At 40.2% G+C, this 24,070-nt stretch overlaps 1 protein-coding gene across 4 annotated transcripts; it reads right to left on the bottom strand.

Moving 5' to 3' along the window:
• Window positions 1-844: 844 nt before the first annotated feature.
• On the bottom strand, window positions 845-23,372 carry hycc1 (hyccin PI4KA lipid kinase complex subunit 1). 4 transcript variants are annotated; one of them, XM_087835428.1, is made up of 12 exons: window positions 23,205-23,372; window positions 12,599-12,680; window positions 11,714-11,815; window positions 11,159-11,338; window positions 10,242-10,322; window positions 10,047-10,162; window positions 9,266-9,361; window positions 8,456-8,572; window positions 8,019-8,106; window positions 5,759-5,921; window positions 4,280-4,623; window positions 2,843-2,981 (listed from the first exon to the last, which is right to left on the bottom strand). In XM_087835428.1, exons 2-11 carry the CDS (start codon window positions 12,647-12,649, stop codon window positions 4,325-4,327), a joined length of 1,293 nt encoding a protein of 430 aa, XP_087691554.1. In that variant the 5' UTR covers window positions 12,650-12,680; window positions 23,205-23,372; the 3' UTR covers window positions 2,843-2,981; window positions 4,280-4,324. The 4 variants fall into 4 exon arrangements, with proteins under 4 accessions (XP_087691552.1, XP_087691553.1, XP_087691554.1 ...); XM_087835429.1 differs by having other exon boundaries at window positions 4,280-4,620; XM_087835426.1 differs by lacking the exon at window positions 4,280-4,623 and having other exon boundaries at window positions 845-2,981.
• Between the last annotated feature and the right edge of the window lie 698 nt (window positions 23,373-24,070).

Below are 24,070 nucleotides of genomic sequence, written 5' to 3'. Positions count from 1 at the left end.
GTTTACATGCTAAACTGCCACACTTTAACTTTAGAAACAGATAGCATGTTCTCGATGAGATGATTTTACTGATTATACCAGTTTTCTTTAAGCGGATTTGGCTTTAATTAAAGCCAAAACTTTATTAAGTCGATAAGACCGTTTAAATAACATTAGGCTCTCCCAGAGTCAATCGTTTGGAGCAATGTTCTTCTCCACTGTGGATGTAGACAACCATAAAGATCATCAGAAAGCAAATCACATCACACACATGGTTTAAACTTATATACTGCACCTATGGAGCAGTTTTGCTGGAAAAAATGGGAAATGGGAGCAGTTATTTATTGACAGATGCACAGATGATGAAAGTCAATATCTTGTACTAGGACCTTTATCCTTTATTCTTCAACACAGCCTAGACACTGAGGCAAGCTTACTTGTCCTTTCTTTAAGTAGTCTTAAGGATTCTTGAAGAACATTCAAAGCTCTTCTCTAGATGTTGGCTACCTTTTGTTTTGCTCGCTGTCAAAATGATTTCACACTGATTTAGTAATCCATCACTGGTAGCATTGTGTTGTGTCTTTTTCTATTCAGGCATGTTTCCACTGCACTGGCAGTGTGTTTGAGGTCATCAGTATCTACTGATTTTCAGTCCAGTTCTTGTGTACCTCAGCATGCCTTCTCCCTGCATGGCTAGAGAGCTACTGCTCAAGATCACTTTATAAATAAGAAATGAGGGGTGACTCCAGACTTGTCACAGTCCTGTATGTGCATGCTTTATATAAAAACTTGAAAGGGTTTCAGGTGACTTTATTAGTGTGATGTTTAGTGATGAGCAGAAAAAACAAACACAAGAGTAGAAAAGTGAAATATAGAAACACTTTATTCCCAGAAGTTGTAGCAGTGAGTTATTTTCAGACGTAGAAAGGCCAATATAACCGGTCTTGAGTACAACAGTATGATGTACAACAACAGCTTACCCGTTCACATTCTGTTAAACCGCACACAGAAAAACATGATTATTGTCCCACCACGTTACAGACACACAGCTCTAGTATACAGACAACAGACTACAAGTTTGCTTGAGGGTCGAGCAGCATGAACGCTTGATTTAAGACATCAAAATTAGCTGATGGTTGGAGTTTTTATTCATTTGCTGGTACAAGAGAATATCACCATGTCTTGTGCAGTGATGAACGACAAGAGGAGACACAGGAAACACGTCACTAAAGCACTACAAACAGCTGGAATGGTGAGTGGATCACAGGACGGGATAGATGCCCTGTTGCTTCAGACAATCTTCCACAGTTGAGGTTGAGTCAGCAGAACTTTACTGTGAAATACCAAATTCTTTAATCACTTTGGAACCTTTAAAAAAAGAGCAACAAAGCATTTTTCTCTTACAGGGAAAGACAATGTTTGAGAGTCAAAACTTTCTCATGAATAAGAAAATACCAGCGCTGAAAAACACAACTCATTTGTTCTTCCATGTGCAAAATTTAATACTTAAATCACACACACGCACGCACACACACACAGCCATCATCCATTAAAAACCCAAATCCTCTTTGTCTTCGTTTTAAATTTTTGCCATCAAATACACAGCAGTTCAGGAAGGAGCGAGGGTGGTGGGGGGGTTGGTGGGGCAGGGGTAATATTGCTTCTCCATCTTTAATGAGAAAACTGTGTGATTGTAAACATAAAGACTAGATTCTTATCATACCGTTTGATTTTTAATGTTTTAGTTGTAGGTTTTTTGTTTCTCTTTAGGAAGAATAAAGCACAGGCATAACTTCTGATAAGTGCCAACAGAAGGAAGATTCAGTAAACAGCCCAAAATATAAAAAACACTGAATAGGACAGTTTTGTATTGCTATGGGAAGGGATCCATTATTATCATCATCATTATTATTTTTTTATAAAAGTAGTAGAAACAGTGTTCCAACTAGGAGAATCAACTATTTCACTTCATCAATCAGCAGCCTTTTTTATCTAAAAACAGTTGTACGTACAGATAAAGTCAACGCACACACACTCACTCACTCACAAACATGCTCGCGCACTCAACACGTGCCCTTTAACAAACCTGGGCGGTAAGGATGGATGTATGGAAAAGCCATGCAGAGGGCAACAAATACAGATTAGATCACTTTTGAAGTACTTTCCCACATAGTTTCTTAGTGATTTTGAATTTTAAGCACGCTCGTTTACGACCACAGTTATGTCCAGGTCATGAGCGCACTGCTAAAAGTCAGACAAAGCTGGAAGCGGCGTCCTCGACGCCTCTGACTGCGCTCGGCATTTCACAGCACAGAGAGTTAAAGATACGGGGGGGGATAAAATAAAAAAAATGGAGTGACAAGGGGGAAACAGCTGGAGTCTTTCTTTTGCAGTCAACTGCAGTTAGCATGGCTTGGAGTTCCAGGTCACAGGTATGGGGTCACAGGATCAGACATGAGTCAAGAGTCACACTTGAGTTCAAAGGTCAGAGCCGAGATGAACGCTAATGCTGGGGGAGCGCTGTGTGTGATTTGGCGCTGGACTCAAGTACACCAAGCCTTCCTCCTGCAGGCTGCAGGAGTAGCGGCCGGCTTCGGAGGCGGTGTGGTTGCTTGAGGGAGGGGCATTGCCGCTGGCCACGTGCTCAAAGGAGCGTGAGAAAACGGCGCTGGCGGTGCGCGTCAGGCTGGTGAGGGCACCCGCTTTGGGCACCGATTGGCTGGAAGTGAGCGTTAGCCGCTTGACAGACAGCTCTGCGTTCTCGCTGGCGGCCCGGCCCGGCATTAGAGGGCCCGCCTCCTTGTCCTTGTCCTTGTCCTTGCTGGTCCGCCCGCCAAGCCGACACTTCTTCATGGCTTTGGCCCCCAGGTTCAATGTTGTGACGCTGTTGCTGATAGTGATGGTGGGTGGGGTCATGTCAGGCCCCGCGCCACCTGGCCAAACCCCTTCATCCACCTCCGAAATATCCATCAGCTCATCCGGGGAACCCAGATCCACTGCGTCTGTGAGATAGACAGGGGGAGATGAAACAAGAGAAACATGAGAAAGCGGCACACGTGTCAAAAGTGAAGAATCTCATCTGTCATCCAGTCTAATCCAATCAATCCTTTAGAGGCTTGTGTTTGAATTTTGCACAATATCATGCTGCTGGATGACAGAGGAGGTCCATCACTGTCCAGCAGGTGGCGACCTCACACTGCAATCTTTCACCACCTGACCAGAAACAGTAAGTCCGGGTACAGTACACAGGTTAAGAGACCCAGCAGCTCTGTGAGACAACAGTCAGTAATTTAGTGGCAGAGGAGTGCATGTTTGATCCCAAAAGCAGGAAAGGACAGCATCTAAGAGCAAAGCCTATGAAAGACCATGAAGGGAAAGTAAGGGAAGCAAACCAAGGCCCACCCTAAATATTTTTTCTCTCTTCACTAACTCTAAATACACAAGAAAACTTTTCCTGTTTTCTTGAATTCATGCATCCACAACTGTGTGTAAGCTTCCAACCACCTTCACATTCACAAACACACATTTCTAATCTGATGCTACCAGTGTAACACAAACACCAGAACAGCTGAAAAACAGACAGATAGGCAGGTCTTGTTACACTTACAGTCTTTCGTGCTCAGATTTAACCTCTTCAAAACAAATATTCACTCATTGGATTCTAAATTTAAATATGGTGAAAGCACATAATTCAAGACCAACGTATCGTTTCTCAGTTCCTACCTACCAGTCAGAAGGAAGTAATCTGTGACCGGGTGCAACCTGGGGTAATGTGTCAAGGCAAACAGACCAAGAAGGTCTCTGATAACTGCGGCGAAAACACAGGAGTTTCCTCGATATGCTAACAAAGATATCTAGGTCTTTTTATTCAAGGTCATCATGACTTATCAGTGAGTATAGGCTTTTGGGGTGACCTTCACTGATCAGGAAAGTCTCATTTTAACACTGTTATTATTCCCCTCTCTGATTAATGCTCTGCTTTTAATGTCATCAACTCGCTCATCATAAGCAAATGTCATTCCTTTGACTTTAATGCATTTTTTATTAGGTTATTGATCTGTTATTCAGTGGCATATTAAATAATTCATTTGCTCTTTAGAAATTCCAGCAGGAGATCTTTATGAAGAAGTTTTAGCCACAAAGGAGAGAGTAAAAATGAATGATGCTTAATAGACAGATGAGAGGAGCAGCACAGTGAGAGGAGGGTAGAACCCAACGCAAACAGGTACAGAGGGGGGAGAAAGAAAAAAAAAAAAGACATCATGCAGCTTTTTTAGAACACACCCCCACAATTGGTTACCTAGGTTACCCCATGAGTGGGGCAAGGGGAAGGAGGGGCAGGACCTTAGTACTGGTTCCTCCCTGTGGAGGCTGACCCAGACCCCTCATTCTCCACCATTCGCCTCACAGACTTCTGCCTCCTGACCTCCAGACGTATGCTGGAGTCATGACCTCGGGGGTCCATGCTGACCTCAGAGGTGGCACCCATCATGTCGCCGTCTGTCGGGGAACGGCCATCGGGGCGTGGCCGCAGGGAGTCCCCGTTGGGCATTCGATCACCGCTCACGCCCGTTACATTGATCTCTGGGATGGCCACGCCCCCCACCGCAGCTTCACCGTCTACACACATCTCCTGGTTCTCTGCTGGTGGGTGGGTGCATGGACGGGGTAGTGAAACAATACACAAACATATAGACACACACGCACGCACATGCACATTTCATGCAGAGGTACATGAAAAAAAAAAAGAAAAAGAAAAAAAAAGGTTGCCAAAAAAACAACAACAAAAAAAAAAAAAAAAAAAAAAAAAACACACAGAGACAACAGAAAAAAAAAAAAAAAACACAGAGACAAACAGGTAATCAATGTAATGGCAGAAAAATAAAAATAAAAAGCAAATCATAGTGATCAGAACATAACACATGGTCAACGTACATGCTAAATGGGAGTGAATACGAACATAGCACTTAAATGAAATAATACTGTTCATAGATCACTGTGCATCCTCGCAAATAATGAATACTTAATACTGTTTTCCTCCATCATCTGCTCATAACAAAAGCTTTATATATAAACTCACAAAAGTAGGATCTGTGACAGAAAAAGCAGGCGTTAGGCTCAATGTGAAACCTACTTCTTAAACTAGCTCAAGGCTGTAATTTACCCAGATGTAGCTACACTGGGAAAAGGGAGCAGCCCTCTCCTAATTCTACACCACAAAGAGGCTGCCATCATTTACTCTAGAGGGTAATGGAAGTCCGATTCATTTGTTCTGTGGTCATTATAATATTAATAAAAGTCTTCGGCACAAGGCTGAAACTGCACAAAAGACTAGCAGACACACATTTTCCACCAGTATCCTACTTTAAAAACATGCTACCTGCACTTTGTCTGATCTGATTTATGTGGCATGCTGAATCTGTCTGCCTGGCAGGCTGTTCTGTCCCTGTGCTGCCAGCATCTCAAGAGTATTCTCAGAAATCAGACAGGAAGCGGTGGTTTCCAATGAGCAGATTCTAAGATGGAGAGGGACGGCACTAGTTAGAAAGCTGAGGATGGGCAATCTATGATCTTGATGGGCTCCATGAGGGATGACAACAACACGTCGACTGTCACACAGTGAAAAAGGGGAAAGCGCACGATGAGATCTAAACCTCTTGCTCTCTCCTTTGGTGTTAAATTCATTCGTTGGTTTTACCTTTTTCTTTTTAAAACATGAGAGAAGCGTGTAGGAACTCTTGTTTGGTAAGTTTGCGTTAGGCCTGTGTATGCGTCTCACCATGTCTCTTCCAGCGGTGTCCCCTGATCGAGAGGGAGGTAACAGCGTTGCGGGAGATCCTCGAGGAGGTAGGTGTGATCTCCACCTGAATACTCCGTGCACCCTCCTTATTGTTGCTTTTCAGTGCTGCACTGTGCAGTGATGACTTAATGGCGTTACCCACCTGGAGATAACAAGAATCGCACATTTACTGCTTCACAGTTCAGTCTATTACTCTGTAACACATTTTAGGAGAAAGACATTGAGCCTTAAATCATGGGGGATCTCAATGTTTTGATGACTGAGCGCATAGTTCAAGAAGCCAGCACACAGATGAAGGCCACACTGAAATTATGCACCCATCAAGATGGAAAAATAACTCCAAAACCAATAATTTTATTATAGTTTTTAATTTAAATTTAATTATAGTTCAATTGATTCCAATTCTGCCAGAAAGCTTGCTTAGCTGCACAGCAGATGTCGTTATATTATCACAATCATCTAACAATGTAATAAAGTTCATAGACAAACTACAGCCTGTTGTCTATGTTTGCTCTTTTAGGTTTCAAAGTTCAAGTTTTATTTTTAGGTAATGTTTAAAATTTCTGGGTTTAAAGAGAGTTATGGTTTATGAAGGCAATGGTAAATTTATGTCCCAGTTCATGGTTAACCATTAGTCAGACACCTGTTACACTTCACACCAGCTGTATTCAGAAATATTTTATTTTTTTTTTAATTTAAAAAATAAAAAAAAAAAAGTTTATGCCCCAACGTCTTTACACACACTAATCTTAGTATGAAGCGAACTGAGACTGATGGAAGAATGCAGCAGTCTCATGTTGCATTCAGGCTCAGGTGGCATAAAATTTTAAAAGTGTTTACTATAATTATGTTTTTATGCAAGATCAAGTGCCGAGGATTTACTGTGCACTGCCAAATTTAGAGTTTTTAAGCCAAGTTACAAAGCTGTCGATATTATAGGTGTATGCTATTTTACAGCTCCAAAAATTACAGAAAGTTTCTACTTTCATTTCCATTTCTGTTTTTTCTTATTGGGCACAAAAAAAACAAAACACCCAACCAAAAAAATAAAACAGTACTAATGTATAGCAAGCACAACTTAGGATGTACACACACTGAGCCTTCAATTGGGCTGATAGCTGATGTTGATACTAACGTATTCTACTTAACATAATAATAATAATAATAATAATAATAATAATAATAATAATAATAAAAAATGATCAGTTTTAAGTATTTCACTTAGCCAACAAAAACCTGATGTGAAACAAGAGAAGCTCTGTTCCTGATCACCAATATCAGCCGACATATGATATTCAGACACTATGTCAGAGCATCCCTGCTTCAACTACATTAGAAAATTGACCCCATCAACCAAGCACAGGATGGACATGAAGTACACGCTGATGTTCTGTCAAGTGGCTAATCCAACAACATCTCATCAATAATTTCACTTGCACATAGTAGACATGCAGGAATTAAGTAACAGAAGAAGCAAAATAAAAAGAAGGAAAACAAAGCCTTGTGTTTCACACTGAAATGGATTTCACAAGTCTTTATACAATAATCTTTGTTCCTAGTGCTCCTCACGGGGCACTTGCACTAATAATCTCCTAACAGCCGAGCACGTAACACACGACAGAAAGACTCATAATCACAACACAACATGTCTTTTGTCTGTGAGGCTTCGGTACACTGGTCTCATGAGGGACACGCCACCACGTCACGCTAAGCTAGCAGCCACCTGGTGTATTCCAATTGCAACACAGAAACCGACAACACAAAATTGACATTTTAAACTTTCCACAGTATCACATGTGTCCCTTTACACGGGAAAAAAATAAAATAAACCATCACCACTGTTACTAATATGAGTGTAAATGCTGTTTGTTTTGATTGCTGTGAAGGAGCACACCTTGAACTGTGTAGTAATACTGTAAGTGCGGGTTCAATCCTCTACTCTCTGGGCCGCAAGGATTATAGCTTAACGGAGCAGAGTGGAAAGCATGTAAATAATCTCGTGGGATTACACTCTGCTTGCACTCTCTGACTGACACACACACACACACACACACACACACTCACACACACACACACACACACACCAAGACAATGCCGTATACTGTGCCGTGCATGAAACAAAACCAGAGGCCAGCATGTGCACAACCATCACATGCTCTCCCCTCTCTCTTACAATTAAAGACACAGACACACACTTAGAGGAGGTGTGATAGTGGCAGAAAAATATCATTGCACCCACCAACAGGGCTTCGGGGAACAACTCTAGCTGGGCTCGATACAGAACGTCATCCAGTGCTTTGGATCCCAGGTCAACTTCACCATTACACCTACACAGGGGCAGAAATGTGCGCACACATGCACACACACACACAGTTTGTTAGTCTAAAACAGATTAAGGGATTATTGTTATTATCATTTTATTTTAATCTGACATGCTGAAATAAGTACAATTTAAAGAAATTAGCTGAGACAACAGAAAAGACTGTAATTACGTTTTCACATCACTTATAAAATGTAAGCTTGGAACATAAACTGTCTGCACTAATTATCTTAACGAGTATCAGGAGATTCCTGTACCCAATCTCTGTGGAATCTTTTTATCAACGCAACTTGAACTTTGACATTGTGATGCCATGAGAACTTTCACTGTGTGCTGCCGTGTGCGTTTGTACTCACAAGGCGTAGTGGATCCCTGTGATGAGCTGAACCAGGAACTCTGATGTGACTGTGAGCCGTGTGTTAATGCCTTTGTACCGCCGCATCTGTTGCCGTGGGTAACCACAAATACACACCCTGGTAGATAACCAATAAAAACACATTAGAGAGGCTTAGATGAGTAAGAACGGAAGCAGAGAAACCACTCCAGTGGGCCACTTAGCTGCAGCACCATTAAAGCCATTTACTTAAGTGTGTGGTGAGCTGAGCTGATGTGAAACTCACCAAGCAAGATTCTAAGTTAAACCACACCCACACCCCCACACACCATGCATCTAACAAGCTTCAGAGGAGTCAAAAAGCATGAGGTAACACCTGTATATTAGAAGCTTTATGCATTGTACAGCGCTGCTAACACAGCAAACAGTTAGGCAGAAATCAAGGCCGATGACTTCTCTTTAGCTCAGTGCTCAGCAGACCAATGCTCAGATTACGGAGCTGGGATGTGTGTACACTGCAGCTCTTTGCCAAATAGCGATATCTTGGCTCTCTCTGGCAGCAAAGTCTATAAGAGGATCAGATAAGCAGCAACTTGCAAACGTGTGTGTGTATGTGTGTGCGCGCCTGTGCGGTTGTGTGTGCGTGCATGCGTGTGTGGGTGTGTTTGTAAGTTGCCTCCATAAAATATTACCTAGAACTTCAGCAACACAAGCTATAAAGTTGGAAAGCAGTTTGTGTGCGTCTGTGTCTAGCCCTCAAGTTAAGTGACCCACAAATGCTACAAATGCTAATGCTTGTGGGCGTGTGTGTGTTTATGTGTATACATTTTACCTGGAGCTGAGCTGGCAGAGGGACTGCAGGGAGGTGGAGGACATGTAGCTGAGAGCGGCGTTGTAGCAAAGCAGGAGGAAGGTCAGCACCTCAAATCTCAATAACACAAACAAACCCTTGAAATGGCACGTTACGTAAGACACACCAAAATCTTAAAACCTGAAATCCCATCTGTACAGAACAGGAGGGTTACTAAAGCAAGAAGTACCATTAGGATAACAAGAACCAAAACATTCAAAATATTTCTGTGGGATCTTTAAATGCACCACTTTTTTGTCTAATAAGAATTCTCCAACTGGAAAACAAGCAATTTGTTAAACTAACTCAAAATTAAAAATGGTTAAGGCAGAGGACGTTCAGTTCAGGCCAACATGGCCGCCAGTCTTTCATCTCAGAATAATTTAAGAAACCCTAATGGCAATATAACAAGTTTAAATGTAACAAGGCAGAGACAACTGCCACAGGCCACAGCTGAAGCTACCCTAAAATAAAAAAACAAACAAACATGGCAGCAGCTTAATTCCCCATCAGTACACAAGTCATCATGAATCTGTTTTAGCCAGTTTGTTATTAAAGGTAATATGTCCTTTTTAGGCTATAATACAAAGCATGCATTCACAAATGAATAAGTAAAAGTACCTTTTTTGATCAGATTTTCCATCTTCCTTTATGTGCATTCTTATTTTGTTAATTAGCTGGTGTTTGCTGCCACTTTGAAAATGAACAGACTGACATCCTGCTACAAGTAAAGCACATTTTAAAACCAACATGACTGTCTTACCTGTTCTGTGCTGTGAAGGTTTCTCTCTGGAGGTGAGGCCCGCTGTACACCACTCTGCTCAGCCCATGGTTAGCTAGAGCTCCTTCGGTAAGGGCCATGGAGCCAATAGTTGAAGGCTAGAGGTGGATACAGTTTATGTAAGTACATTTCTGCAGAAACAACCCTGGCACAACTTTGAATGGAGGACACACTCACCTCATGGTAAACTGAGGGTTTGGAGAGGGAAGGGACGGTAAAAGATAACACCTTACTCTGTCCATCCTTATCAACTATTTCCTGTGAAAGAGAAAGACAGGAAGAGGGAAAACTTATGTGGGCGAAAGCAAAAATAAAAAAGCCCTTTTTCTGTCTGCGTCTGCCCTCAAACCTCTAAAGAGCGTGTGCTGATCTCTTTGAGCACAGTCATCCGCAATGTGTGGGTGGCTGTGTATAAACCTGAGGGTCTCATTTCCCTACTGACACTTTGTTGGTGTGCACTCATATGTATGCATGCGTGCTCACACAGGCACAAACCCCGGGGTTTTGGTGTCCCTCTATGTGCATGTTAATGTCAAACAGATTAATGGGAACCAGCCAGTACGCTGAGTGACAGCTGACCTATTCTGGTATTCAGAGAGGAAGTGAGGAGACAGTGGACTTTGCTGATAGATCACTCGGAGCTGAAAAGGATGAAATACAACTCAACAAACTTAATCACTTCTAATGCTCCCATCAATCTGCAAATGAAAAAAGGCATTTGCAAGGTGCTGTCCATCAGTGTATATGTGCAAAGTCACTGTTTCCACCACTCCTCCCCCGTATTTCCTGTCACGGCTGTCTAGCAAGGCAGAAAGGGCAGAAAGTAATCTTTCAAAACTCATGACGCAGATCCCTGAAATAGTTGAGCAGTTAAGTCCTCTTCGTTGGCAAATTGCACGATAATTTCCACTTGGTAAGGATCAAGGACTTTTCTAGTGTTTTTCCTTACTGTGCACTTAAAACACTAGATACATTTTATTGCCGTCAACCAGAGCAGCTCGCCTCTAGTACAAAATAAATAAAACCGATCACCCGTGAGCTTCATCTCTGCAACTAAAAAACAACTGCAACAAGTGCTTCACCCTCTCCCTCACCAGGTTGTAAATGCCTAGCAGCAGGGCCTCGATGCAGCCGGAGGTGTGGGGGTCTCTGGCTGCGCTGACGGACAGGAGGCTCCACAGGAGCTCTGGCAGGAACTGTAGCGTGAAACGCTGCAGCTGCGGCTCACCGCTCCGGTAAAACTCAAACAACTGGTGACACACTGGCTCTAGTAACTGCATGGGACACATATCCAAAAGAGAAAAAACACATGGCATACAATTAGGCCACAACATTTAAAATAAAAAATAAAGTAAAAATCATGAGACAAGAACTGCCAACTCATTTGCAACAAATTTTGCAACTAGCATCTACAGTTCAATGGTAAGATCAGGGTATAAACACAGCACTGCTTGAAGGACACAGTGTGTTTGCAAATCTGACACATCCATAAACACAAGATTATCAAGCATGAGCAAAAATATAACAATAACAAAAACAAAGCAGGTAAATTGTCGGACTGAACACATGACTAAATACTAAGTACTGGTTGGGTGGTCAGACTTTTACAATCTAATTTTCAAGTTAATAAAAGATTTATATCTACATACATCACTGTAGTTCTCTCTGATGACCTTGTAGAGTGCAGGGACCAGGGCACCTTTGTCTTTTAGTGAGGCAGCATAGGTGGAGACGGCACTGTCAGGAAGGGTCTGAAACACATATGTAACCAGCTCAAGTTTAACATGCTACACATTTAGGTCTTACAGCATTTCAGTTTGAAAAGTAAACACTGAAAAGACAAACACAAATTCATATTATTTACACAGATTTGCCATATATATATATATATATATATATATATATATATATATATATATATATATATATATATATATATATATATATATATATATATATATATATATATATATATATATATATATATATATATATATATATATATATATATATATATATATATATATATATATTCTCATTGCTTTTTTTTTTAAAATAAAATCTGCCATTTAGCAGCAAAGCAGACTGATAGTCTGGTTTTGCTGCTTCTGAAATGACGTTTTAATAGCAGTGAGATCCTGCAGAGACCCTGACAGCTTCTTTAACCACAATCACTGTCTGTCACACTGAGCTGGCTATATTAGGAGGTCAACTTTACAGACATGACAGCAGATTGGTCCTCACACATTCACACAGGAGAAGAAAAAAAAAATCTCATCTGCTCCTTCATTAATATTCGTCACTAAGCCGCAGCTCTAGTACTGGTCACCTAACAGCAAATGCTCATATTTGAGTAGAGCGTGCAATTTTCTGGTAGCGAAGCACTTCAGAGTGCGTTTGTTTATGTGTGAAATAAATCCTGTCAATAATAAGAAGCAGAGTATGTACTGCATACAGATCACAGGTAAATGGCTTTTTTAGTATTTTTTTCCCCTGCCCAAACAAACACTTTCATACAGAAAATAAAGCTTTACCTTAAATTCTGACAGCCATTCCTCCACCACTCCTTGGTCCATAGCCAACATGTTCCTTCATCTGCAGTGGAGTTACCTCTACCTAAAATAAATAAATAAATAAATAGATAATAAAAAGGAAAAAAAAAGAAGAAACAATGATTAAAACAAACAAACAAAAACACAAACTCTGCATAATAAATGTTAACATTTATGACAGCAAATATACAGAACACATACAAACAGTCCACACTTGAACAAAGCTCCACTAAATCTATCAGCCTTCTTTTTTATTTTTGGTAACTTTCAGAAAATAAATAAATAAATAAATAAATTCTGTTACACATCAAACAGTAAGTCTCTCCTTCACGCTCACTGCTCTCCAGACGCACACCTCTGCAGGCGCCGCCTTCTCAACTTAGGCTTACAAATCGAAAAAAATAAATAAATAAAAATCATAAATCACCCACACAGAGAAACCTGGCTGGCTTCTCTTTTCAAGCACTGACGAGAATAAGAAATATGGCACGGCTGAATGCAGATACTCGCTGAACAGGCGCTACAGTTTATATGTCCATAAACAGACAGACAGAGAGGCTCCTCTCCTACTTCAGCTGACATTTTCATGATGCAATGAAATCTCTGCTTCCTCCATTCCTGTTTGTTATTTTTGATATCAGTTCCAGTCCATCACAGTATTCACACTCTCTGCGCACCCTGTACGCCATGCATGTGGCTTCTTTTCTATTGAAACTCCAATGGCACCTTTTCTTTCTTCACTTATTGCTTCCTTTGTTGTCATTTTAATTCTCACTTTGTTGAGAAACAGTATCAGATGGCTCCTACTGCACACTCCTATTTGTTGCCTTTTCATCCTTTATGCCCTGCAGTCACTTGCAGAAACTTGTAGAAAAATTAAAAAGACAGTTTAACCACAATTCTAAATCTACTGCAGTTTGGGTGTAGTTAAAAACGCAGTATTATTTGTTCACTCAATTTCACAATTTTTTTTTTTTTTAAATTAAACGCAAGTAAAAAGTGTATAAGACTCCTTAAGGTGTGTATGTATGTACACACACACACACACACACACACACACACACACACACACACACACACACACGGTCCATCCAATCTTAAATCTTCACTCTACCTAATCATATGCAAAAGACACAAGCTTCAATACAAGAGAAGTAAATTTAGGTCAGATTAATGAGAACTGTCACAAACTAACTACATCCTATCACCAGTTTCAATTCACTTTTTATATAAATAAAGTCACAAAACTCCATCAACACTTTGGGAATCAGAAGACTTGAGCCTAAAACTATAAGTTCTTAATCATCTTGCATAAACAAGACATTTTACAAATGTAACAACTTTGCTTTTATATCAACAAGACTGCAGCCACGCTAACAGCTATGGGAACATACACTTCACATCAAAGCTGGCTGTTGTCTTCATGATGTCACCCATTTAAAGTCTTGTTGTGACTTGTTAAGCTGACCAGTTTCGTAATTAGCATTGTGGTGTATTCAAAGTGTATATTACAACCAAGGGATGGATCTGACTGAGAAGCTGAGGAAAGTGCATGCTTATACAGTAGGAACTGGTTAATTGTTAGTTTTACTATAAATTAGATCCTTTTTTTTTTTGTTTTTTAAAATCACTGGCATTGTTGTTCACACACACACTAAACCCACATCCATCCTGCACAGTCTATGCAATTAGACCCTGACTAATAGAAGACTAAAGTCAATATCTGCCAATTAAAAATTTGATAAATCAGCAGATATTTTTTCCTCTTTACACATGAACCATAAAAACATTTGTTATGTGCTGCTAGTTAAGAGTCTGTGTGAAAAAAATATGAGAATGAAGTTTAAAAAATAAACTTATTTTGTTGTCACAAATTTGTCTAGCCTCTGCCCAACTCTGTTCAGATCAGCAGGTTTGTGGCATTCCAAACGTGTGCTGCCAAACAGGGAAGTCACCGAATGCCCTGGTGGACAAACTATTCAACATAAGCACTCAAAACATTGTTAATTACATGTGTCTTCTTTACTTTGAATTTTCATTTATTGGCTATTCTAAATGCTGATGCCCTATTATCAACAAATACATAGTATTCGCTGATATATCTGTAGGGCTTTGTAAGTGAAAAGTCATGGAATTCAATTCAACAGTCGGTTGCTTCAAGACCCTCCAATAATAGAGAAAATCCCAACAATGAGATAGCCCCATTGAGCAAGCACTTGGTGACAGTGGGAAGGAAAAACTCAATTTTAACAATGACCATTAATGTGATGGAAATCCCTGCAGCAGTTTCCTAATGAACCAATAGTGAGAGTCGGCCTAACACCATCCTCTTTAGAGGCATCTGCATGAATCACATTTTTAAATATTTACTTCTTAAATGTCACATTTTTTTTGTATCACTGGAGCAACACATATGTACATGTTGACGACCCCTTAACCAAATCTACAGTGTGACTATCACTGTAAGACCATGGCAGGCCAGATACCACCTCTGTGCCTCTCTGATGAATCCTGTGTTTTCAGTGAATGGTGCCTGTGTTGTGTGCGCACCCTGAGACTGCAAGTACAAGGCTAAATTGACTGTTGAATGCAGACTCAAATTCCATGTTTGGTATGTCTGGTGAAAGAGGCTGAGGAAAAAGAAAAACGGGGAAGGAAAGAGTCCTTTTATGCTCATACCCGTCACACAGAAAAATGTGCTAAAATTTGGTGCAGGGAAGATAGCATAGTTTCAATTTAACACTACTCCAATGTTTCACTTCTTAGATGAAAAGATACACAAGCGGTTATTAAAAATGTCTTTACTTTCACCTCAGGTAGAAGGCTGGCTTTGAAAGGTAACATTACGCAACATATTCTGTTAAAGAAAATACTCGTTAAGATAAATACAAAACCCACATTCTATAGATTATTGGACAGATATTAATCAGAAAATCTCCCAAGAAGCACAAATAGCATAAAATGGTAATTAAAAAAAAAATAGTTATTTGATTTTTGTGCCTTCCTTTCCCTGTCCCTCTTTTACCCATCTATTTATCCTCCCACACATCATTTCTCTTTCCTCGTCCTCTCTGCCTCCAGATGCCTTTTTCATCCATTCAAATGCTTCTTTTTGTATTACTTCAGTGCTTGGTCCCTTCATGGCAGCCAGGTGTCTATTTATGGACTCCACCAATGACAGGAATGACGAGGGGGGAGGGGAGCCAGTGACTCATAAAATGTGGAAGGATTATAACGCAGAATAGCCTCCATTTACAGAAATTAGTCCTTTGTGGTAGCCTGTTGTTTTGCTCTTTAACACTGATGAGGACAACGAGGACAGCCAGCATATGCTGTTTAATGGCAGACTAACTTGAGTAACAAAATAAAGAGTGTGATTAGACTGAGGATGAGTCAGACTTGTCAGAGGACTTCTTCCTCCTCCTACAGAATCACTTTTAACCCAACTACTGTGTCCACACTGGCGTCTGGGGCATGTCATCTGCATCATATGGCTCCAGAAAAAGACACGTGAAAGCTACAATCACCAGCTGCCAGCCTTGCCGCCCATCTATGTGATATATTTGCCTTCAATCCCAGCAGCAGGAAGAAACTGCAGTGACCAAGTTTGATGCATGGCCAGTAACAAGATACACAGAAAGAATAATCATGTAGAGACAATGGAAAAGAGTTAAGAGTCAAATCAGCTCAACATTGAAGGATACACGCAATTAAGTAATACTAAGAGGAAGAAGTCAGACCACCCTTAATATGCAGATTATTCTTATCATTGAAACCACATCAATAAATATGTCTAATAACCAGTTAGAAATGGAGAACAGAGGCCATTTATAATTTCCAAAGAGCCAAATAAGGAAGTAGCCAGCTCAACTTACAAGTAGCCTTCGCAGAAACATGTGACAGAAACTGTTACAAAACAGGAGGCTGGAAAAAAAACCCATGAATGAATAACATGTTCAAATCATCACCCAGGTCGATTTTTTTTTCCCAGTCAAATGACGCATCAGTCATACATTGTTAATCTTTTCAACTTTATGACTCATGTAGTTCAAGATAGGATCAGCATACCAAGGATTCATGGACGCGCCAGGTGAACATTGGCATCAGCTGATATCGGCCTTGTTGATCACCATTTTTCTGTTGCGTCTGTGTCATTTAACCAGTGTGATGAAGACGTGACAGGCCTTTAATTTAGTTATTTCATAAACTGTATATGAAAGACCTTTTCAAGCTCCCTTTGTCTGGGTTTTTTTTTTGTGGTTTAAAATCCTCCCTGTGCTTCTCTCATCTTCATGCACAAATGTGAACATGGGCCATGTTCACAACATGGCTTATTATTTCTTGCCATTTTATAACAGTGATCCAGAAATCTACAGTACAGTATCAGTCACAAAATATGCCTGCTCCTGTAGTTAGCAATCACAATTTACAAAATAATTATCACACTGTATTCAATAAGATGTGAAACTTGCAACTGAGACCACTGACTCATCATGGAAATGTTTATTAAAGTCATAGATCAAGGGAGAAGTAGGGTAGGTTTTTTATAGACATCTGTACAATATTAGAACCTAAAAGACATTGTTTTTTAAAGACTAATGCTAATGTCTTATGACTTTAAAAAAAAAAGTAATACAAGCATATGTTTTTTTAAATCACCTTTCTTCAACTGCAAATTATGTTCTTTAAGTTAAACTTTGTCAATATTCATTTTATTCTGTAAGATAATGTTATCGTACTTATTTTTGGTTTCTGTTGTTTGCTGCCAAATGAGATTGTCAGGAATACCAACATTTTACTAAATCAATCTGATATCATGCAAATAAATGGGGTAAAGATGGCAATTTCATGCAATTTCTCTGATAATGTAACAATTAATTATGATAAATCATCAGAAATCAGACATATGTTGCTGTCTGCATAGGCAGACATTGATATTTAACGATTACATTTGTGCTCAACAACCTTAATGTTCTATAGGAATACGATCAGAATGCAATCAGCTGACAGGCTGTTGCGTCAAGTCCCTTCGAGTTGTGCTCACTGACAAAGACTCATTCAGACTAATAACAACATGTTGGATATCCATCTGCATTTATACATCAGACAGCAATTATTTTCAAACCTTAAACAATCTCTCTGAGAGTGATTTTAGTCAATCCAAGTCAGACAGCAACTGTTTGCAGAAAGGTTGCCTTCTATCAGCCAAGCTACAATGACATATTAAATGAAATATTTAATATATTTCATTTTTTTTGTAGAACATGCAAGTGGACCATCGTTATTACCGTATTTTTCGGACTATAAGGCACTCTTAAAAGCCTTTAATTTTCTCAAAAATTGACAGTGCACCTTATAATCTGGTGGGCTTTATGTATGGATTCTGTTTTGCTTACTGGCCTCAAACCGATTTTATGTGGTACACAGCGCTCAAAAATCTGTCAAAAAATGTTTTAGTACAACTTTGGTAAGCTACAAAGCTGCACCACTTGATGGATTGTCGGAGCATTGCGGCTACCGTAGTCAAGAGCCTCACGGAGTAATACGTACTGCGCTTCAACATAATATAACCGTATTGTATGTGTATAAGGACTCCAAAATGGCACCTGTTAAGAGACATGCGTATAAAGCGGATTTTAAACCCAAGGCTATCAGTCACGCAGTAGAACATGGGAAGAGAGCAGCTGTGAGAGAATTCAGCATTAATGAGTCAATGGTACAGAAGTGGAGGAAGCAAGAAGAATGAGTTGAGTAAAGTTAGACTTATCTGACTGCTTTATTTTGCTTAATACGCCTTATAATCCCGTGCACCTTATGGTCCGAAAGATACGTATTTGACTTATTTATTTGGCACTGTGGACTTTTGTGGATATTATACATGGTTATGCTCAGGATATGTCAGCCCATTTCCACTGGAAATGCCTTTTGGTTAAACTGTCAGCAAGGAATTTGCATTTGCACCGTTACATTTTTATACAGCTTTAATGCACATAAAACAGCTGCTTGTTTAAGTGAAAATAAATTAATGGGGTTTTTTGCACTAATAAAGTTGTGGAGTTGTAAAGTATTTTGTCTTGCATCAATTAGATCATTATCGCAAATTTTCAAATATATATCGTGATAAATATTTTTGGCCATATTGCCCTGCCCTACTTGCGATCATAAGTGGTAGCGGATGTGAAACGCTCATAAGCTCTGGATAACCGTTTACTCAACACAAACTGCAACAGGTCGGAGAATATAAGGAAAAACAAAAACAAAGACAAGATTATTTTTCTAGCTGCAAGGAGGTTGCCATCTTGTCTTTTGGTCATGTGACTGAGCTATTACCTTGGTCTAAATTAGGAGGTAGCTTTGTCAAGTTAAGTGTGTTGGCTTTTCAGCTGAGCTGACTTAATGCAACTTTGCTTGGCTAATGTTATCTCAGGATGGTTGGCATGATATGGGCATTCTTAGAGTAATTTTATTTATTTTATAAAATATTGATATTTGATGTCCCTTTATCGATATAATATTGCAAAGCAACATATAATACTATGCTATAGCGACGCACACGCACAGATATAATGATAACTCAATCTGAAACTACGTTGAAACCACAAGAGACAGAGATGCACACAGCACATAATAACCTGTTTCAAAGACTTCTAGCCTCTATTGACAAACTGCAGGCAGACTCAATCATCTGGTGGAGGAAAATAGAAATGTAATTGTCTTTGGAGTACACTACTGAGCATAATTATGTCATTAAGCAGGTGTTTACCTTCCATCTAGGTCTGGCTAACTTGTTAGTGGTCTCTGTGTCATTACAGGCTCCCTAATCAAGACAGAAATCAATACAAACTGGAGGGAGCACCCTTGAACAAAAATGATGCAGTAGCTGATGAGTTTTCTCTGTGCAACTCAATAACGCTGACCAGTAAACACATGAATAAACCAGCGTCAAAGATAAGGCGGCAGAGCAGGCTTGACAAGCAACAGCAACAAATCGATGATGTGCTAAAGAAGTAGATGTGAGATAAAGGGAGAAGAGTTGCAGATGGGCAGTCCAGGAAGATAAATAGAGCAGAAATCAATGACTAAATTAAAAGCGGGATAGTGATATCTATGATTCGGTATGAAAGAAATCCCAAGGGGTGGATAACTCAAGACAAGTGCGACACCAGGGTGCACTAGAAGCACATTCAGAGAGCAGACACCTCTGATCTAACATTAGTAACAACAATGCTCATAACAACATTACAATACTTTCTCAAATGGAAATGTGGGGGCACAGCAATGGATTATTTGCAAACTGACTGACTAAAAATAATATACCCAGTGAAAGTTTTCTCACTAAGCTTCATAAGAAACAGCTAGATTTTACTCAGTCATGCCAACTGCCAAACTTCCTTGGTGGGGGTTATAAAAGCAGAGATTTCATCAGGGGTCGATGTTTGTTGCCCCTGGCAACCTCTTAGCCTCTGAGAAACACATGAGATAAGGAATGATACTGTCACACATACATACACAGCTATGTCCCTGTGACCTAGACGAGCTCAAGGAATATCCTACATGTTAAGTAGTTTAACCACAGAGTTTTGCAAAAAGCTGACAGAGCCAGCTACATGGCAGAAAGCAGCAGAGGATGTGTCATGGATTGTACAAGTGTGCCTGTGCAAGTGTGTTTATTCAAAGTCTGGTTTGACAAAACCTGTTCCTGTTAGCTAGCAGAAGTTGACAGCTCATTCCCTGTGATTTTTACACCTACACTACTGTCTTGAACTAATAAACACACACACACACGAACACACACTGGGCTCCCAGTCTAAATGAGCTTATTTGTGACTCCTCCTTCCAAGGACTTCTTTCAAAACAAAGGCTTTGAGTTTACATTTCTAATCCTTGCTGTGAGCTTGATGATCTTACAGCATTGATGCACAACACCTGAGGCAGACATACAATAGCCCAGTATTTCCTTCACATGGTTTCATACAAAAGCCACATTTAAAAGAACACACACACACACACACTACCTGTCTGGGAGAGCTGGAGCAGAGAGAGTGAGAGAGAGAGCAATGAAGCATGTCCAAGTGTGAGAATGAATTAGGTTGACACCCACACACATGTATACATATCTGCCTGTTGATTACATCATTTCCCATTACACACATACTTCGGAATCGGAACCTCCTTTTTTTTTTTTCCTTCTTTTTTTTTTTTGGAGGAAGTTGTTTAGGCCAATGGGAGTGGACGTTTAAATGGAAGGGAGAAGAAAAGAGAATGACGAAGCGGGTGGTTTTAAGAGTGACTGAGCTGCCCCAGCTGCTTTTTCCTGTGGTACAGGGTTTAGTTACAGAAACTGCTGCTTGGCAAAACAATGAGAATCCTACTTACACTGCTACACCAAGGAAGAAAAGCTAAAGGAATGAAAGACAACTATAAAAATGAATGTAATAAAGTAAAATAAAACCTACAGTAGCAAATTACCCACACCTGACTACAGATACACTTTAACTGTTATACTAAGCAACTAGTATCAAAAAGAGGAACTAAAAAACAAGACTGTTTAACCTGAACAGAAACAGAAGTTATTAAGGAACTACTGTAATCTACACTGTGGTTTGTAAAAGCAAAGTTAAAGGCAGGGTTGTGCAACTGTGGTCAAAAAAGGGGAAGACAGGAAAGAGCCTCCATCATGCCCAGAGCTCACAGTTTGACCCCACCTCCCGCTAAGAGTATTTTACACCATTCAGAAGACTTTAACATTTTATTTTGACATCTCTCTTCAGTTTATATCACTTCTCTTTTACACTGTCTGTTGGCATCTTCTTTATTTGGACTACCTTAACTCTGTTGCATCACTGACTCCCACCTTGCTCTCCCCCTAAAGTCTTCTTCAATAGGAGGTTTCGTATAGCTTTGGGGGAAAGGGGATAGGCGGGGGTCTGTTTTTCTGCTTCTATTTTCTTTCATGCGTGCAAACATATAGCTGAGGACTGCCGGTAGCTAAGTAGAAATGACAACAGAGTCTGTGGTTTGCGTGTGGTTTTCACTGCTAAGGGAGACAGAGAAGAGACCCAACAGCGAGGAATCCTCTTATAGCAGCCTACGCTCTCCTCTCTTGCCTCTAAGCTAGTGATGTATCCCTCATCTTGCCCCTCCAATTCTCCATCCTCCTGCAGCAAGTGATTAAAATAAGGGTTTTGTTTTTCCTTCCATTTTTAACACTTCCTTTTCTTTCCCCACCACATGCTTTGTTTCAGCTCATCCTGTTACAGTTAGGCAACTCATTTGTAGCCTCGTGCATAAAATTAGCTTGATTTTCAAGGTTTCTTGTGGAGTTAAAGTGCTACAGGTAATGGCATTTATAAGTACAAAATACAGCTTAACCCATGCCATGCATGTGTGTGCAAAAGATACAGAATTTTTAAAAAAAAAAATGGAAGAGACTGCAACAGTTTTCACCGCTCAAATTGCCAGAAAATTTCATGAGCCCTCTGGCACAGACGACTGTCCATGATGCCAGATGACAGCAGAGCCTGCACGATCTTTCTGCTCCATGACCTGCTGTGCTTCATTGTCAAAAAGCATTAAGAGCCCTAAGACACTTGCAGCCATGGATGCCACACATTAACAAGCCTAAACACACACAGACCCACCCAAATGACATTACACTGACAGGGCACCCAACCAACAAACCCTAGGCACAGCCTCCACCTAAAGTCAAAGGTAAACACACAAACACACATATGGTAAGCAAAGGACAACAATGAATTAAACGCTAAAACAAAAACTGCCACAACAGCAGAAGCCTTTTTTTTTTTTTTTGCGAAGGTCACAGAGAAGTAAAACAAGCAGCTTTAAACTTCTGAGAGCACGTACTCGCAAGGCTCTGTGGCTTCACACCAGCCCCCCTATACAGGAAGCCCCAGAACAGGATGAGTGGTGTGGAGAAAAGCTGCATCACATGACAGCTATTAGAAAAATCCCAACAACGCATTATCCAATATGCCCGTCTGTGGTGGTTTCTCTTCCCCTGTCACGAACACAAATCACCTGAGGAATAACAAGTGCACACACCTGCACACAGCTGTTACCAAACAGGATAAAGACAGGTACAAAGTCTGCCTCCACGACTGATGGGACAGAAGCAAAATGGTAGCAAAGAATATGTCGTTACTATGATAAGTTGGAAAGCCCCCCCGCCTGCTGTGTCATATCAAATTATTTAGTTGATTTAAGTAGGATCCTACCTGTTCCTGGGCGCTGCTATCCAGCTAGTCTCACACCCTCAACACTGGTTATACACCTTCTGTTTAAAAATAAATTTAAAAAAAGCCAAAAAAAACCCCGAGAATTTCTGTCCCGGTGAACTGTTAGCTCAATGGAAAAATTACATTAGCTTTTTCCCGCCGTTCACTTTGAGGCATTTTTCTTAGCCCGTATGAGCCAGAGACCTAAAATTAATCCCGAGCCGTCACACTCTCTCTATATCGCCTTGCTGAATGACTTCGAGCTGTCACTACGGTTGCTTACAGATTAGCTAGTTAGCTGGATCAGCTAAGGGGCGACTCTAGGCAAACTGAGGAAGTTGCTGTTTACTTACTGGCATGCTATCTGTCAGCTTCCTGCTATCACCGTCCTCCGTCGTTCCGCTAGGACGAGTAAACGGCTATCACTTTGCTACTCCATAAATCTCCTCAATAATTCAACAACATCACCTCCTTCCATCTTCATTACTTTCTCCACTCAGACAACCTTTTAGAGAAGAGGACGCGCTCTACACTGAATGTCAGGTTTCTCAGCCAATAAGAGAGAAGTATATAATCCAATTGCCGCACGCCCAACTAAACCATCCAATCAAATTAGACACGAGGACCGCAAGTTAATAATTTCCACGATCACGGTAGGTTGTCCCAGTCAGTCACCGCTCTCTAACAGCCAAGTGATTTGTCAAATCTGCTATTAATGAACATTTGTATGTATAAGAAACGTACAGTTTGCAGGATATTAATTATCGATTTAGATTATTTACTAAAAATACGAATGTTAATGAGTAAACTATAAAAATATCCAGTTACCATATTTCACTAAAATTGGGTCCACGGCCTATATTCAAGATTTTCCTCTATTTGATCCTCGTTCTTTTTATTTGCCGATTATTTTCATAAAAAAGGAAGTGTTGGTGTTGCTTCTCTTTTACATCACACTTTACACCTAATTAATCCAAAGCCAAAGACAGAAACACTGCTCCAAAACTGTCCCTCTCTGGTAAACAATACCATGTGACAATAGCCTTTAGAACAATGGATTTTTGGAAATGAATTATCAACATGGCATATGACCATGTGTTGGTGGGCTTTTAGGTTAATAACAGTGGGAAAGCTGCGGTTTTTAATCAGTTAATAGAAGTCTGTATATTGAAACAGTAAAACATCCCACGCACAATCACGACAAACCCCCAGTTTAGTT

Source organism: Neolamprologus brichardi, chromosome 22 (assembly GCF_056152115.1).
Source record: "Neolamprologus brichardi isolate AB-2024 chromosome 22, ASM5615211v1, whole genome shotgun sequence".
Taxonomy (NCBI): Eukaryota; Metazoa; Chordata; class Actinopteri; order Cichliformes; family Cichlidae; genus Neolamprologus; species Neolamprologus brichardi.
This window is presented reverse-complemented; position numbering and strand designations above follow the sequence as displayed.